A 16,930-nucleotide genomic window follows, 5' to 3' on the forward strand; every position below is an offset into this window, starting at 1 on the left:
ACGCTGTTGCTAAACCTGCGGTTAAACACGCTGCTGCTAAGCCTGCAGTTAAACACACTGCTGCAGTTAAACACACTGCTGCAGCTAAACACACTGCTGCAGCTAAACACATTGCTGCTAAGCCTGCAGTTAAACACACTGCTGCAGTTAAACACACTGCTGCAGCTAAACACACTGCTGCAGCTAAACACACTGCTGCAGCTAAACACATTGCTGCTAAGCCTGACAACTGAGTCTCGGTTCTGGAATCCACATGACAGAGGAGAGAATTGTCATGACACACGACTGCCCACATACATACATAATGAGTAAATAAATAAAATTTAAAAACCTAACTAAATTTTAATCCTTGCTATAATTAAAGGATAATTGCATACAGTAAAATGCACAGAGCTTGAATATATATTTCAATAGGTTTGGTGAACGTATATAACATATTTACCAATACTCAGATTGGAACATGTAGTGTGCATCTCTCCATACAAACTCATACAGGTCTCACATTTACTCATGTGCTTTGCAGCCACACGTCTACTTACCTGCAGATTAGTTTTGCCATTTGCTCTTCTGGGTGTGTTTCAGTTATCCGGACAGAAATAGGTGTTTCTGAAATATATTCATATTGTTACATGTATCGCTCCTTTTTATCGCTCAGTAGTAGTCTATGAACTGCCAGCATCTGTACATTATTTACCGTATTCAAAGGCACTTAGACTGTTTCTGTTTGGATGGGTTAAAGCTAAAGCTTCACTGAACATTCTTGACCTAGTCTTTTGAGGGATGTAATGCTTCCATTTCTGCTGAGTAATAAAAACCTAGGAGTAGAATTACAAGACCTAAAGTAGCCAAATAGCTTTCCATCCTAGGCTGTAGTGTCAGAAATATCACTTGAAGTTTGAAATATCTTTATATCTAAAACTAGAATTTCCAAACAAGAATTTAATTCCCTTTGATATTTATTAGCTCTGTAGAAAACTATTGAGTGTCATAAATTGATAATTTAGACAGGAGGAGATAGAGTTGGAAAAACAAAAATTAGAAAGATTTGTATAGATTTCTAAATTTTTTATATTTATATACTTTATGTATATGAGTGTTTTGTTCACTGGTATACCTGTGCACCATATGCATGCCTGGTACTCAATGCCAGGAGAGGGCGCTGGATTCCCTGGAACTGGAGTTATGTGTAAATAGAAGTTTCTGTCCCACCAGGTCCCATACCTGTTTAGGCTATTAGCTCAGGCTTATTATTAGCTAACTCTTAAACATAAATTAGTCTATAATTTTTATCTGTGCTTAGCCATGTGGCATGGTACCTTTTCTCAGTGAGGCAATATCATCTTGCTTCCTCTGTATCTGGGTGTTGACTGCATCTGCCTTTCCTCTTCCCAGAATTCTCTTAGTCTGGTTGCCCCACTATACTTCCTGCCTGGCTACTGGCCAGCACTTCATTAAACCAATACGAATGACAAATGTTTCCAGTGTACAAGAGCATTCTTCCACAACAGTTGTGGGTAATATGGGTCCTCTGAAAGAGAACTCGTGCTCCTAATTGTTGAGCTGTCTCTCCAGCACCCTGGATAGATGTTTAAGGAGAGGTAATAGGAAGAAAAGAAAGGGTTTAGTTCCAAGTCTTGACCTATAATGTACTGTTCTTTTCTGTCCCGTGCCTGCTTGTCTAGAAATGTAATCTTGATCTAAATGGGAACTAGCAAGGGCAGTAAGGTGATCTCGTGTCAATCACTGACGGCTCCATGGCCGTTCATCCACTTATTCCTTTTCTGAGAACATTATAACACTTCATGATACACACTGATGGCTGCTGTTCATTTGGCATGACTCCAGATTGCATTCAGCCTAATGTGGAGAAAGTCATAGGCAAGTTTTATATGATTTACATTATTCAGACAGAGAGAAAAAAATTGTTAAGACATTAAGTTAGCACATTGTTTCATACCCTCATAAAATGGTTGGCATTAATAATGAAGAACTAGGAATGAATGAGTACAAATTTTATTTAAAAACCTACTTTTTAGATTTGTTTGTTTATTTTATGTGTATAGGTATTCTGCCTCCCTGTATGTGTTGGTACCCTCAGATGGCAGAGAAAAGCTTCCGATTCCCTGGAACTGGAGTTATGGATAATTGTCAGCTCCATGTTCTGGGACTCAAACCCATAGTGCTCTCAACTGCTGAGTCACCCCTCAAGCTCCAAATGAGTGCAGTGTTTAATTGTATTAAAATTCCTAGTTTAGAAACTAGTAAGCCTAGCTTGAAAAAAACAATCCATCACCCCATTGCTAGCATGATTTTTCTGGTAGGAAAAACAAAACAAACAAAACACTTAAGAGATAGGGTGAGGTAGAAAAAAGAACAATTATATATTTATTCTAAGAAATTATATAAACAACTCTCTTCAACAGGAAATGTTTGGAACTGAAGGAGTTGACATAATTCTTCATGTAATGAAAACAGACCCCAAGAAGTTACAGAGTGGCTTAGGCCACAATGTCCTTCTCTTCAGTACTTTAGACAGCATTTGGTGAGTATGGCTGTGATCAGCTGAAGACCTCACAAACAAAATTAAATTTACAGCTGTGAACTTTCTCCCCTCAGAATCACACTGGAGGGATGAGTTGGTGTCTTCTCTGTGCAGATGACCTAAACATGAGCTTGAGGAGTAACAAAGCCCCTTCACTCAAGCAGAAAAGCCACTTGTTTCTAAACTCAATAGCTTGTTGTGATTTAATCTCATTCCACTTTGGTGTGACCTAGGGAAGGATCTGCTTGCCGTATGCAGGTGCTACTTCTGCTTTGGCTCCTTTAGGCCCTCTGCTCTGTTTCACTGACATTCTTCTAACCGTTTTGTGAGTGTGTTGTTTTAATAATTACACCTTTCAAATATACCTGGACATTTGGTGCAACAATTACTTTTCCTTGTTCTTTGCTCTTCTTAGCTTTTGTTGATAACTTAGATGCACTAATGTTGTCAGAGTTCTCCAGAGTAATAAAATGAATGTTACATAGAAAGTAATATTTATTATAGGAATTGTCTCAGTTATAAAGGTTGAAAAGTTGTAAGCTGAGAAAACATCTGACTTTGCTTCTTCTCTAAACGCTATGACAAAACACCCTGACCAGAAGCCAAGGGAGAAAGGGTGTGTTTGGTCCCTGATTCCAGGTCCCAGCCCATCACTGCAGGAGAGGTCAAGGTGTCAGGAACTTGGAACAGCCAATCTCTTTCCATCCACAGTTAAGAGCAGAGAGAGAAGACATGCATACATGCCTGTGCTCAGCCAGTTTCTTCCACTCTTAAATAGCCCAGAATGGTGCCCCCCACAGAGGATGGTCTTCTCACCTCAGATAATGTAATCAGTATAATCTCCACACACTTGCCCAAGCCAATTTAGGCTCTTGTTTTCAGAAGGAAGCCGTATTTAACCAAGGGACGGAAGAAGCTGTCTTTAGTGCTTGGAAGAAACAGATAAAAGTCTGTTACTAATGATGACCCTCATCCCTATTATTAGTGATAGCTCAGATCTCTTGAGGAGAAGAGTAAAAGCAGCCTTGGAGTGACCCAGGCCTTCACTCCATGACGTCTACACGGACTTGAATAGTAGACACTTTAGCAAAGGTCACCTGCAAGGCGAATGTGATCAAGAATGGTCAGGCTTTTAGCTGCACCAGACCATGAAAGAGCTGATAGACAGGTGAACGTGAAAAATCATCATTCTCGCAACTAGTGGTCTTTAAGAATCATCAGTGTCATGAAAGGAAAGGCAACTCGCCCATGAAACAAAGAAATTGTAGGGAATTCATTGGTATCAGTTTATCTTGGCGGGGGTAGGGGAGGTGTTGAGACAGGGTTTCTCTGTGTAACAGCCCCAGCTCTCCTGGAAATAGCTCCTCCAGACCAGGCTGACCTAGAACTCGCAGAGATCCACCTGCCTCTGATTCCCAAGTGCTGGGATTAAAGGTGTGCACCACCACTGCCCAGCTGGTATTAGTTTTTTAAAGTAGTTGAACTTAGGGCTGGAGAGACAGTCGGCAGTTAGAAGTGCGTGTTCTCTTCCAGAGGACCCGAGTTGTTTCCCAGCTTCTAGATCAGGTGGCTCCTAACTGCCTGTAACTGCAGCTCCAGGGCACCCGACACCAACGTCCAGCCTCCATGCACACATGCACACAAAAAGTTCATGGAAAAAATGCCACAATTAAACCACACTTCTAAATAAAGTAAAAGCAAACTGGCTACCTGATTTAAAGGAGTAAAGTAAAGCCTTGCCTAGCGGTGCTGTGACAGAAGATGGGTCTACATGTTAACTCCAGGAATGTGGAATGACTGGCTTCTTTTCATTGAAGGTGCTGCATTTTGGGATGCTATACTTCTGAAGATTATTTTCTTGAAAAGGAAGGAATTTTTCTCCTTTTGGATATATTGGCAGTAAGTAATTTCCACAGAACTTTAACACAAAAGATAAATATGTCCGTGCTAACTTTTTCCAGACGAAGTCCCAGAAAACAGAGTTTTGTGAATAGATGTCCCCCAAGTCATATGCAGCAATTGAAGGTTTCTGTTTGTTTGGGCTTTTTTCTTTTGATATAGGGTCTCTTTATGTAGTCCAAGCTGTCTAGGAACTCACTCTGTAGATCAGGCTGGCCTTGAACTCACAGAGATCCTCCTGTCTACACATCCTGAGTGCTGGGATTAAAGGCATGTGCCAACATGCCCAGCCAGATACATTCTTTTAAATAAAATTTTCCTGGAGATTATGCTAGAAACACTACATAGTGAGGATCTGAACTTTCCTCCAGTTTGTGGAGGTCAGTGTTTGCAAAGTTTTCCCTACTACTCTATTAACCTGCCGAGAACAGTTTATGACAAGCTTCCCTGTGTCCTGTATCAAACTTCCACCAACCAATCAATAACTCCTAGCTTTCCCCCAGTATTAAAGTTATGATAGCACTGGAAAAGGATGAGCCTTTTATGGAACTGTCTGCAGCTCAGAGGTAATATGAGGGCCTGTGGTGTGAACGGAATGAGCTAGGAGTCACCAGCTGGCAGCTGTGGAGAACACAGCCCTCAGTTCCGGTTATTTAAACTAGGTGAGTAGTCAGTTTTATAGGGAAGAAAGTCATGACTTAGTTTCAGTGCAAGTCTCAAAGCCTCATGGAGAGTCACAGACGAGTCAGTAAAGTACCATACTTCTTATTAACAGAATAATAAACCTACTTTGATCTGACAAGCATACCAAAATTGTCTGTGTCCCATCGTGTCCTTGAAAGAGAATTTGTAAATTACTCCGTTCATAATGTCTTCATCTATAAAAGCAGAGTAACAGTAGCTGTCTCATCCTGGTATAAGAGGGCTGAATGAGTGTCATAGTGTGGGTGTGTAAAAGCGCTCAGTGCGTGCGCACAGGAATATGCTACGCTTATGTGAATATAAACACATTGACCTAGATTGTGCCTACATACATGATTGCAATGATCGTGTTACTAAGTTGTGCTTAGTGTGGATTTAGTCCGTAACTGTTCAAATGCTGTGACCAACTTCAATCACTGACATTTGTGCCTTTTTCCTGAAAGTGAAGTACAGGAATCAAAATCAAAATCAAACAACCAAAAAACCCCACAAAATTTTCATTTCATTTAAGGTTCTGTTTTAATACAATTCTGCTAAAATATTTATTCAATGTGCAATAATACAGCTGAGAAGGGTTAGATAGTATGGAACACTTACTGTGTATCACCGTTTCTTAAAACCCATTGCAGGTGATACTATCATAAAGAAAATCTGTGTTAGTCGGGCTTCTTTAGAGGAACAGAACTTAGAGACTGCATCTATCTACATAGAAAGATTTAGCAGAGTGAATTACAGGCTGTGGTCCAACTAATCCAACAATGGCTGCCAGTTACTGATGGAAAGTCCAAGAGTCAGTAGTTGTTCAGTTCCCAAGGCCGGATGTCTCGGCTGGTCTTCAGTGCACACCAGAATCCCGAGGAAGGAGGCTGGAACGCCTGTGAAGGAATGGACTTTCTAGCAAGTGTAAGCAAGCGAGTGAACAAGCTTCCTTCTTCCGTGTCCTTATATGGGCCCCCAGCAGAAGAAGTGGCTCAGATTAAAGAGGCATCTTACCACTTCAGAAGATCTGGATTAAAAAGTTTGTCTTCCCACCTCAAAGAACCACAGACTAGACTTGGATCTTCCCACCTCAAATATTTAATTCCAAAAGAATTCCTCCTGGGTGTGTCCAGTCGTTTGGTTTTAGTTAATTCCAGATGTAGTCAGGTTGACAAGAATAGCCATTACAGAAGCTGACCACATTTACAATTCAGACAAAAGAAACGTTTTCTGTGGCAGAGGAGTCGTCAACAAAGAATATTTTACATAGAAAATTTACTATGTGGAACCTGTTGTAGATGGGATTTTTTATTAGGTTTGTCCTTTGACAATTCCTTGCATGTATTTTCTCTCATCCTTCACCCTCTCTTGCCTCCTTTCTGTCCTGTCGTCCTTCCCTCCTCCTTACAAATCTCTTTCCCATATTTGTGTCTTAGTTTGTTTTGTGACCCCTTGGTTTTAATCAGGACTATCTATATGGCCACAGGTTTCGAACTGAATTCAGTGAAGTGTGGTAGAATCAAGACTGGGTGTACAACTGAAGACAATGGCTGTCCTCCCCAGAATCCATCAGTAATCAGTAGTTCAGCAGTTAAGGGTAGGGTCCCGTGGGTACATCTCTGATCTCTGACTGGTTGTTGACAGACTGTTTGTGCAGGTCCAGTGCAGGCAAACATAGCTACTCTAAGGTCATGTTTGCAATGCCTGTCATGTTCTGAAGATAGTATTTTGCAGCTCTTCTTCCTGTGTCCCACTTCCTCTAATGTCTCTTTCCTTTTCCTTGATGTTCCCTAGGCCTTAGAGGAAATGATATAAATATCCAGTTTAAAGATGAGCATACAACTATCACTTGTTCTTAGCACTTTGAACAGCTATGAATATGTGTATTCACCACTGCTGACTACAAAGAAAAGATTCTTGATTTAAGAATGAAAGGGTTTGCCTATGAATATAAACATCAATGCTTAGGATATATATTAGCTATATACAAGTATATACACATACATATATACACATATATAAACTACAGTGATAAGTTACCCCTCAGGCATATGATCTTTTTAGCCATGATTGCTATCCAGTTTTATTGTACCATACATATTGTACCTTTTGTGGAGAATGCCTCAAATTCAATTTGAGCATTGTTGGTTACTCCATAAAAATGATCCCAATTTTGCACTGGCAGACACATCTTGCCTGGAAGGTTAGCACTCTAGTTTATAGGGTTCATAACTGGGTTAGACCACTGATGCCTTGTCTCCCCAGGAGCCTGCATGGTGGCTTCTGGAACTATAAAAGCTACCCAGCAGGACAGAGACTTCCAGCTCAGTTTTAGCTTGGTCTCTGCAGATCTTGCAACAAAAACTGTATAGGCTCTTAAGCAATAGGATCTTATCATCTGGTGCTGGAGAGCAACCAGAAAGATGTTCAGGGGTATGTATTGTTTTGAGGACCTCTGGGGCCTTACTGGCCAATGACTCATGAAGGTACTTCACCTGGCACTGGGTCCTCTGTTTAGTAAACAGAAGTTTCTAGGAGAAGCATCATCCAGCCATTCAGATATCTCCATCCTCAGCTTTAAAAACGTGGCTTTAAGGGTTTTTTTTTGTAGATTTATCTTATTTATCTTATGTATATGAGTGTTTTGCCTGCATGTATATATGAGCACCATGTGCATGCCTGTTGCCTACAGAGCTCTGAAGAGGGCACTAGATCCCTGAAGCTGGAGCTGTGGATGTCTGTGAGTTACCATGTAGATGGAGCTGTGGATGTCTGTGAGTTACCATGTAGATGGAGCTGTGGATGTCTGTGAGTTACCATGTAGACGATGGTAATCAAATCTGGGCCATCTGCAAGAACAATTGTTCTTAACCACTGAGTGTAGATGGAAGTTTCTGTCCTGCCCAGTCCTGCAGTCATTCAGTCCCATATAAACACACAGAGGCTTATAGTAATTAAAAACTGTTTGACCTATTGCTCAGGCTTATTATTAACTACCTCTTACAACTTAAATTAACCCATAATTCTTATCTATGTTTAGCAATGTGGCTTGGTACCTTTTCTCAGTAATGCATTCTCATCTTTCTTCCTCTGCATCTGGCTAATGTATGCATCTCTAGCTTTCCTCTTCCCAGAATTCTCCTAGTCTGGTTGCCCCACCTATACTTCCTGCCTGGCTACTGGTCAATCGGCATTTTATTAAACTAATGCAAGTGTCAAGTCTTTATGGTGTATAAGAGCATTATTCCATATCATTTTCTATTTTCTTTTCAAAACAAGAACCTTGAATCTAATCACCTTTGTTTACCTTTTTTCCTGACCATTATCCATTAACAATTTGTAACCAACACTCTAAACAAAGACAATCATCCAAAATCCATTTTTTGGGGGGGAATGTGGGCATAGTTTTCCTGCTGATTGGTAACACTGATAATCTTATGGGGACCGAAAGAAAATTTAGAACTATGGTCAAGTCCTGACTGGAGTTTTCTTTGAGACTGGATTATCTCATCCAGCAGTCTTGAAGCTGTTCTTAGTGTCGAACTCAGAGGAAACTCTAATACAGATGCTAGATCATCTGGGCCATCTGCTCCTATTGGAAATTTCTCAGGGGGTTTTCCTTGATCAAACCTTATTTTTCTTGACCCAGAATGAATCCATGGCCTCTCGTTTCCTGTGGAAACAAAAACAAAACCTCTTCTCCAAAGTATCCTAACTTTTAACTTAAATTTTTGAAGTCAAAGCATTTTCAAAATATATAGGTTGGATTAATCCAGCAGCATTTGTAATCAAATGTCTTTTAGCAGCTATTACCTCTTCCTCAGCGGTAAAACAATTCAAAGACAAGCAATAACATATAGTATCTAGATTCTCTGTGTTTTTTCCATCTTTATGTGACTTTTTTTATTCTATTTTATTTTTTAATTTTTAGATTTTTGAGACAGGGTTCCTTTGTATATCTTTGGCTGTCCTGGAACTAAACTCTGTAGATTAGGCTAGTCTCATCCTCACAGAGATCTGCCTGCCTCTGCCTCCAAGTGCTGGGATTAAAGGCATTTGCTACCACACCCAACTACTATTTTTTTCTTATTTTCTTATTTTTTTCTCTATTCTTTTTCTTTTCTCTCCCAGGCCTACATATATTTTTAAATACCCTGTAACCATTTAAAGGTTTTTCTCATCTGAATTTTTATTTACTGTATATCTCTATCTTTTTCTGACCACATGAGTCTTTAATATGCTAAGCAATATGGCTAGGATTAAAGCTGCAGCTTTAGCAGCTGACTACACCCTATTCCTTAGCTTTTTGTAAGTCTAGCTTTATGATAGAGGTACTGGCAGGAGCTACATTTATTGCCACAACTCTGTGGAGTTTCTAGGTTCATGCCACCACCAAGAAGCCTGATGCCAACTGCTCATAAACACCATTTAAGTGTTCGGTGGCAGGGCCTCTTCAAAGAACTGCCATGTGGTTTTTGCTGCTAATACTGTCAGGAAGCCTTTCTTAAAGGATCGTGCCTCCACTTGCTGCCAAGAAACAGAGCCTATTAAAGATGGTTACCTATAAGCTATGCTTGACTCTGTTCTTGTCTGTCTACACTCCCCTTTTTTTTAAAGATTTATTTATTAAGTATACAACATTCTGCCTCCATGTATGCCCACACATCAGAAGAGGGTGCCAGATCTCATTACAGATGGTTGTGAGCCACCATGTGGTTGCTGGGAATTGAACTCAGGACCTCTGGAAGAGCAGTCAGTGCTCTTAACCACTAATCCATCTCTCCAGCCCCCACTCCCCTTTGTTTAAGCTTCCCCAGACTTTATATGAAAATTTTTGCTAAACATTTGGGTACCATTTGCATACAGAAGTTTCTGTCCCTTCTGGTCCCTCAGTCGTTCAGTCCCAAAGAAACACACAGAGGCTTATATTAATTATAAACTGTGGCTTATTACTCAGACGTATTACTAGCTACCTCTTACAACTTAACCCATAATTCTTATCTATGTTTAACCATGTGGCTTGGTACCTTTTCTCAGTGAGGCATTCTTAACTTATGTCCTCTGTGTCTGGCTGATGACTGTGTCTCTGCCTTTCCTGTTTCCAGAAATCTTAGTCTGGTTGCCCCACCTATACTTACTGCCTGGCTACTGGCCAATCAGTGTTTTATTAAAGAAATACAAGTGACAAATCTTTACAGTGTACATGAGCATTATTCCACAGTAAGTGAGCCATCTAACCAGCCTCTTAACATGTTTTATTGGCTTACAAAGTAGTAGGGTTCCCTATAGCTTTTTTATAGACCTTCCCTCTCTACCCTTCATCACTTCTTTCTCTTCCCCATCTTTTCTGTCTCTTTCCTATTTCCATTATGCCCTGTCCCTTTCATCTTACTTGTGATCTATAAGCTCCCCTCCTTTAAGACGTCTTAGTCCCAGCTGGCACTTTTCTGGTTTACTAGCTACAGGTCCAAGTTAAATGTACAAATCTGAACCTTCAAAGTTAGGGTTAGATGGGATTTTCTACATAAAATATGTGTGCTTGATGGTAGGAGAAATTTTCTTGAATTCTTAAAAACTCTTATATAGTTACTGATAGAGCACAAATTTACACATCAATTTAAGGTTTTTCATATTTGACTGTCACAGTTATATCAGTTAATCTCTTGATAACAAAGTATATATTAATCTTTTCAACCCTCAGTAAAGCAATGTAAATGGGAATGATCCTATACTCACAAGTGATCTGTTACTGATGACCATGATCATGTATGTATATATATATATATACATTTATATGTTTGTATATTTAATGTGTATATGTATGTATATACATACACATATGTATATATATTATCCTTTCATTTTTGAAAACTCCATTTCCACCAAATTTTTACTATAAAGTGTGTTTATGACTACTTAAGAATTATTTAAATCTCTTTATTATTTTAAATTTAATATTTGAGAATGGTCGTGAATGACACTGTCACCGCCCAACAGCTCAGAAGGAACTGGCTGATAATCCAAGTATCCCTTTCAGTAAGACAGTCATTCTTAGTATTTATTGCCATTTTCTATTTCCTTGCAAAGTTGAACCAAAAAAAATTCTGTAATCTGATCCTTGGAATAATGGTTGAGTTTTGTGACAATCCCAAAACGTCTGCTCACATCAATGCTTGGCGAGGGAAGAAAGACCTCACTGCGGCTAGTCTCCTAATTAAACTGTGGAGGAAGGAGGAAAAGGAACTGGGAGTCAAACGGGATAAAAATGGCAAGATTGTTGGTAAGTGTGTTCATAACTTTTGGTAGAAACATTTAGAGGTGTATCCCTAGAGTTTTAAAGAATATAGGAATATGAGGATACTTAGGCCATTTTACAGGGTTCTTCCAGCAAGATACTGAAGACTTTCTCTCATAAATTGTGAGTAATTGGGGTCTGAGGGGTTAGTTCTGTCAGTGAAGGGCTTGAAGGACCCAAGTTCTACCTCAGAACCACAAAACAACCCAGGCCTGATCTTGGCTCTGGGGAGGCAGGTTCACTGTCAGATCCACAAAAACTCATATCCTAGGCCAAACAGACCCTGTCTCAGAGACAAACAAATAAACAGCAAAGAGGATAGTGCCTGAAGAACAGCAACATAGATTGTCTCTAACTTACTCTCTCTCTCATTAAGAAAATGACAAATTGTGAATAATTAGAAGAAAATTAAGTAAGCTAGTAGTTGGTTCGTTTTTATAGAATATTTTAAAACATGATATTTGACTATTCTTTGAATACGTATTTGAATACTTATTCAAATAATAGTAACGTGTGTGTGTGTGTGTGTGTGTGTGTGTGTGTGTGTCTTAGTTTTTTGAGGCAGGGTTTCTCTGTATCTTTGAAGCCTATCCTGAAACTAGCTCTTGTAGGCCAGGCTGGCCTCGAACTGACAAAGATCTGCCTGCCTCTGCCTCAGCTTGACTATATCCTTTAACTTAGAGATTAATGATGCTCCCTAAATAAGTATTTGGATTTCTTGTTTTTATAAGACTTGGTTCAATGATATTATACTTACCAATAAAATTTGATGTATAAATAGTTTGACAACAGTATTTACAGTCTTTTGTATACTGATATTTCTATATTTTTTCTTACACAAAAGAAATTGATATCTAGTGAAAATATGTCAAATATTCATCAGTTTTTACTGCTGTATTCTATTGAGGTTGATGGAATCAGAGTAAAATCTACTTGTAGAGTCTGTAATACCATGCTATGTCTTCTGAGCCTTTTACACTCAAATTGTCTTTTTAGCTAAACTCTTAGTAATATCTGTTATTAAAAATGCAGCTACTTCAAATGATCTCTGTCTTTCTTTTGCTATCTATGTTTTGAAGTAAAACACCATCAGTCAGCTTTTCTCTTTATGGCATAATTTATAGACACCAATCAAAATTATTGTACCACTATTGATGACATCATCTCATCTATAATTTTAAATTGACAAGTTTTTTTTACATTAAAATTTTATCTTTAGAGAAGATATGGCTATAGGCTGGAGAGAGGGCTCAGCAGTTAAGAGTACTTGCTGTCATCCAGAGGACCTGAGTTTGAATCCCAGCAGCCAGGTCACAAGACTCACGACTGTCTGTACCTCCAGTTTCTGAAAATCAGCTCCCTCTTCTGGCCTCCATTGGCACTCCCATACATGAGGCATTCACACCCAGGCCCACACACATAAATAAATCTTTTTAAAAATTAAAACTATAGCTGTGGGGTTTTTTTTCCTTTTGAGACAGGATCACCTTATGTAGCCCCTGTTGTCCTGAGACCCTCTATGTAGACCAGGCTGGCCTCAAACTCACAGAGATTCACCTGCTTCTGCCTCCCTGCTTCTGGGATTAAAAGCATATGCCATTATGCCCAGAGTAGGTGTAATTTTTTTATATTACTTAAATAAGAAAAGTGAAAGCCATAAGTTTTGTGGCAGAATGGAAAATACTCTGATTATGCTTTCATGGTATCCGTGGTCTGGCGGCGTAGCAGGGAGCTCGGCTATAGAGTGCTTACTTGCCAGACCTGGGGTGGATTCCTAGAACTTGGAAAAAAAAGACCAAAGCACTATATTTTTGTTTTAAATTCTAAATATATATTTATATTTTGATCTGTTTTATATAGAGAAAATATCAAATAGTCACTATCGTTTTTATCTCTTCTCTCCATGTTTCATGGCGCCCAATGGTTAGATACAAAGAAGCCGCTATTTACTAGTTTTCAAGAAGAGCAGAAGATCATGCCCCTCCCCGCCAACTGCCCATCTGTTGCAGTTATGGATGTCGCTGAGAACATCAGAGCAAAAATCTATGCTGTGTTGGGAAAACTGGGTAAGAAACCCCTGTGACTCCCAAGAGTTTGTGTGTGAAGAGTGTGGCTGCGCTTGCTTTTGCTGCAGAGTCCACTGACACACATGAGACACACAACTTCCTCTGTGCAGTAACTGCATGCTGCCTCGTGACCTCGGGGTCCTGGGCATCTGTGCCTAGGAGGAATATATGGGAGAACAATGTTTTCTAAAGTTAGAATTTTGGAATGTGTCCAAAGAGCAGTTCTTTTTTGCTTTCCAGCAATTTCAGTGTGTAGCGGGACCATGAGCAGTTAATTCAGATGTTGAGGCTTGAACATTAGAGTTCTGAATCATCTCAGTTTTTACAGTCTTTGCTTTCTAGTGAGGGAAAAGTTCTCATTTGCTCCTTAGCTTCTAATAGTAAATGCTCTCTGACCATGGTCTAGAAAGAATGAGTTCTTGCTAATGACCGTGTAAGGATAACCTGCCGAAGCATTGGTTGTGGGAATATCTGTTTGCATTTGTTTTTATAGTAGAAATATGAATCTCAAAATCATTTGCTCCTATTAAAATAATTCTCTCTGAACAAACTTTGATAGATTTTGAAAACTTACCTGGCCTATCTGCTGAAGATTTTGTCACCCTCTGTATAATACATAGATACCTTGATTTTAAAGTAAGTACCATTTTAGTAACTTAAAATCTATTATATAAAAATAAATTTAGAAATAAAAGACGTGTCCATAACAATTGTTTACACACTCTAGTATTTTTTTCTATTTTTCATATGATTGTGATATAAAACCCCAAACCATTCTTTGGATTTCTTCCATGAGAAGATGTTTTTATGTAGCCGACAGAGCCGCATGCCTCCCAGACATAGATCAGAGTAGTCATACATATAAACTGACCAGTGGCTGTGACTGCATGCACAAAACTTGTACAAGAGAAAACCGAAGTCCCAGTGTGGAGCGGGGAGGTGGTAGGAAAATCTCACCGCTAGCGGAGGAGCTCTACACTCCTGACAGCTATTGGCTGGAGGGTCTGTTTTCCCGGGACAGGTCTCTGGAGCAGCTCCTCGTGCCCCGGTAGATGGCCCCATGCCCACACTCACACTGACAGCACTAGGGGGAGTCCATGGTTTGGCTGTTTGTTGGGGGAATAGTTGACTGAGGAGTGGAATAGAGGTAGACTCGATAGATACATTATATGCATGGATGGAATTCTCCGTCAGTCCAGCCCTTAGCTTAGAAGAGAAGGTGAAAATTACAGAGTCATTTTGAAGACTAATGGGATTTTAAAACCAGAGTCTTTACTCTTTGGAAAGTAGCTGAGCCAAAGTTAAGCAAATTATTGGTTATTATTCTTTATAATTTCTTTATGTCATTAATCAAATCACACTTAGAAGTGACTAGGTTACTTAGTTCTCTGCCAAGTTAACTGAGTAAATAAATGTCTCTGAAATCTCAGGCAAATCTGAAGTAAACATTTTATTTCTGTTAATATTATGTATTTAGATGTTGAGAATAAAGAAGTCTTTTTTCAAATGAAAATAAAATCCAGTTGTATTCCTGTTTTAGATGATATAACTCTTTCTCTAGTTTGCAATATACTCTAGTACCTTACTTTCAGAATATGACATGGAGATTTAGCATGGTAAAACTGTGGAGTAAAAGCTTGAGATTCAAGTATATCCCTTTGCTAGTAGGTGAAGACCAGGATCCCTCTTGTAGGAGTCCCACATTCCAGGTTCCCAGAGTGCCCTCGTCTGTCCCTCCAGATTCAGCATGGACTAGCCTTCAGTATGACTGTAAGGAGCAATAGCGTCAATGCCTCAGAAGGCCAAGCAGTTTCTGCAGCTGTGAGGGGAAGTAACTATAAACCAGAATTCTCAGATGGAGCTGGTGTCTGAGAAATAAGTTAGGAAAAGCCTAAACACCAACAAGATGACCACTACCTAAGGAATTATGTAAAATTGTTTCCCTTATGTTTGTTAATTTAAATTTCTCACTTTAAACTTTGCCGTGACAGATTGGAGAAATATGGAATGAAGTATGTGAAGAAATAAAATTGGAAAAATTAAAACTAGTTACTTTCGATAAATTTTCTTTGGAGTCTATTACAACAGCAACAGAAAATATTGGAAAGATGGTCGCTTCCCTGCAGAGTGAGATGATTGAAAGCCAAGCACGCCAAGATGTGCAAAATGAGCAGAGAGTATACGCGAAAGTAAGCTGAGGGTACCATTGAGCTCTGCGGCCCAAGTTGTTAATTTCAGTGCATGAGGTAGATGAAGTTATCCATACAATGGATTTATCTTATATGTTAATATTTGAGCATTGAATTGTTTTACTTTCTCTAATAGTTATTTTCAATGTCTTTGTGCAATTTTCAAGGAAACTGTGGAGTTAAGAGTTTAAAATCTAATCACTGTTATCAGTGTTGGCTTTGCATTATAATTTAATTTCCTGTTTTCTTTTTTCTATGTGTATTTGTGGTGTATGCTTATTTACACATTTCTGTGCACATAAATGTGGAAGCCAGAGGCGGGCGACATTCAGTATCTTTTTTAACCGTTCTCCACAGGGTTTCTCTCTGAGCCTGGAACTTACCGATTCTGCTTGATTGACAGCCAGAAAGCCCCAGAGATCCTTCTGTCTCTTTCTCCCCATCAGTAGAATTACAGGCATAGGCCACCATGCCAGGCTTTTTATATAGATTCTGGAGATGCGAGCTCAGGCCTGCATGCTTGCACACAATCAATTTACTGGCTGAGTTATCTCCCCAGCCCTGTAATTTGATTTCCATAGTCATATATTTTACAGAGGAAAGAGATCTTGACACACTTTCTTAGCCATGCCCAACATGGTTCTAAAAGTTGTAACCTTCTTAAATATATACTTTGAGGGGTGGGTGGCCAGAGAGATAGCTCAGTCATTAAGAGCATTGACTGCTCTTCCAGAGGACCTGGGTTCGACTCCCAGTACTCACGTGGCAATTCACAACAGTCTGTAACTGCAGTTCCAAGGGCCCCAGCACCCTCAGATAGCTATGAATTCAGGCAAAAAACCAATACACATAAAATAAAAAATTAAACATATACTTTTAATATATTCTGGGGGTTTATCTGTAATGGAGCACATAACTTCATAGGAAGAGAAACCTGTCTTTCACACCTCATTCTGTCACAGACCTTTACTGTTTTGCCATCTATAGACTTAGCCATCCATCCTCCCCTCAATTCCAAAACACTTCTGAGCACTGCGTCTGTACATGCCTATGTAAACTGGCCTGGTTTAGCTAAACAGAGAGTGAACCCGGAAAGTAACAGCCTTTCCCTAAAGCTTTGCACAGGTGAGAAACTGCAGCATAGTTTGTTTGACCATCTGAGCGGCTTCTAAACAATGTCATCCCTAGACAATTGAATGTTTGAGTCTACAGCTTAGGGCCTGTGTCCGTTCACTGGGCAATGCCACTCCACAGCTAA

General features: G+C 39.5%; 1 protein-coding gene across 5 annotated transcripts in view; it reads left to right on the forward strand.

The window, feature by feature from the left end:
• Window positions 1–16,930, forward strand: part of Cfap69 (cilia and flagella associated protein 69) — a 73,380-nt gene that overhangs the window by 53,498 nt on the left and 2,952 nt on the right. For all 5 annotated transcript variants that reach the window (XM_075956281.1, XM_075956278.1, XM_075956282.1 and 2 more), the window contains 6 exons: window positions 2,424–2,542; window positions 4,360–4,441; window positions 11,210–11,402; window positions 13,346–13,483; window positions 14,043–14,119; window positions 15,475–15,672. In XM_075956281.1, coding sequence (XP_075812396.1) covers window positions 2,424–2,542; window positions 4,360–4,441; window positions 11,210–11,402; window positions 13,346–13,483; window positions 14,043–14,119; window positions 15,475–15,672 — 807 coding nt within the window. The remainder of the gene's footprint in view (window positions 1–2,423; window positions 2,543–4,359; window positions 4,442–11,209; window positions 11,403–13,345; window positions 13,484–14,042; window positions 14,120–15,474; window positions 15,673–16,930) is intronic.

The sequence above is a fragment of the Microtus pennsylvanicus genome, chromosome 22 (assembly GCF_037038515.1).
Source record: "Microtus pennsylvanicus isolate mMicPen1 chromosome 22, mMicPen1.hap1, whole genome shotgun sequence".
In the NCBI taxonomy this organism is placed as follows: Eukaryota; Metazoa; Chordata; class Mammalia; order Rodentia; family Cricetidae; genus Microtus; species Microtus pennsylvanicus.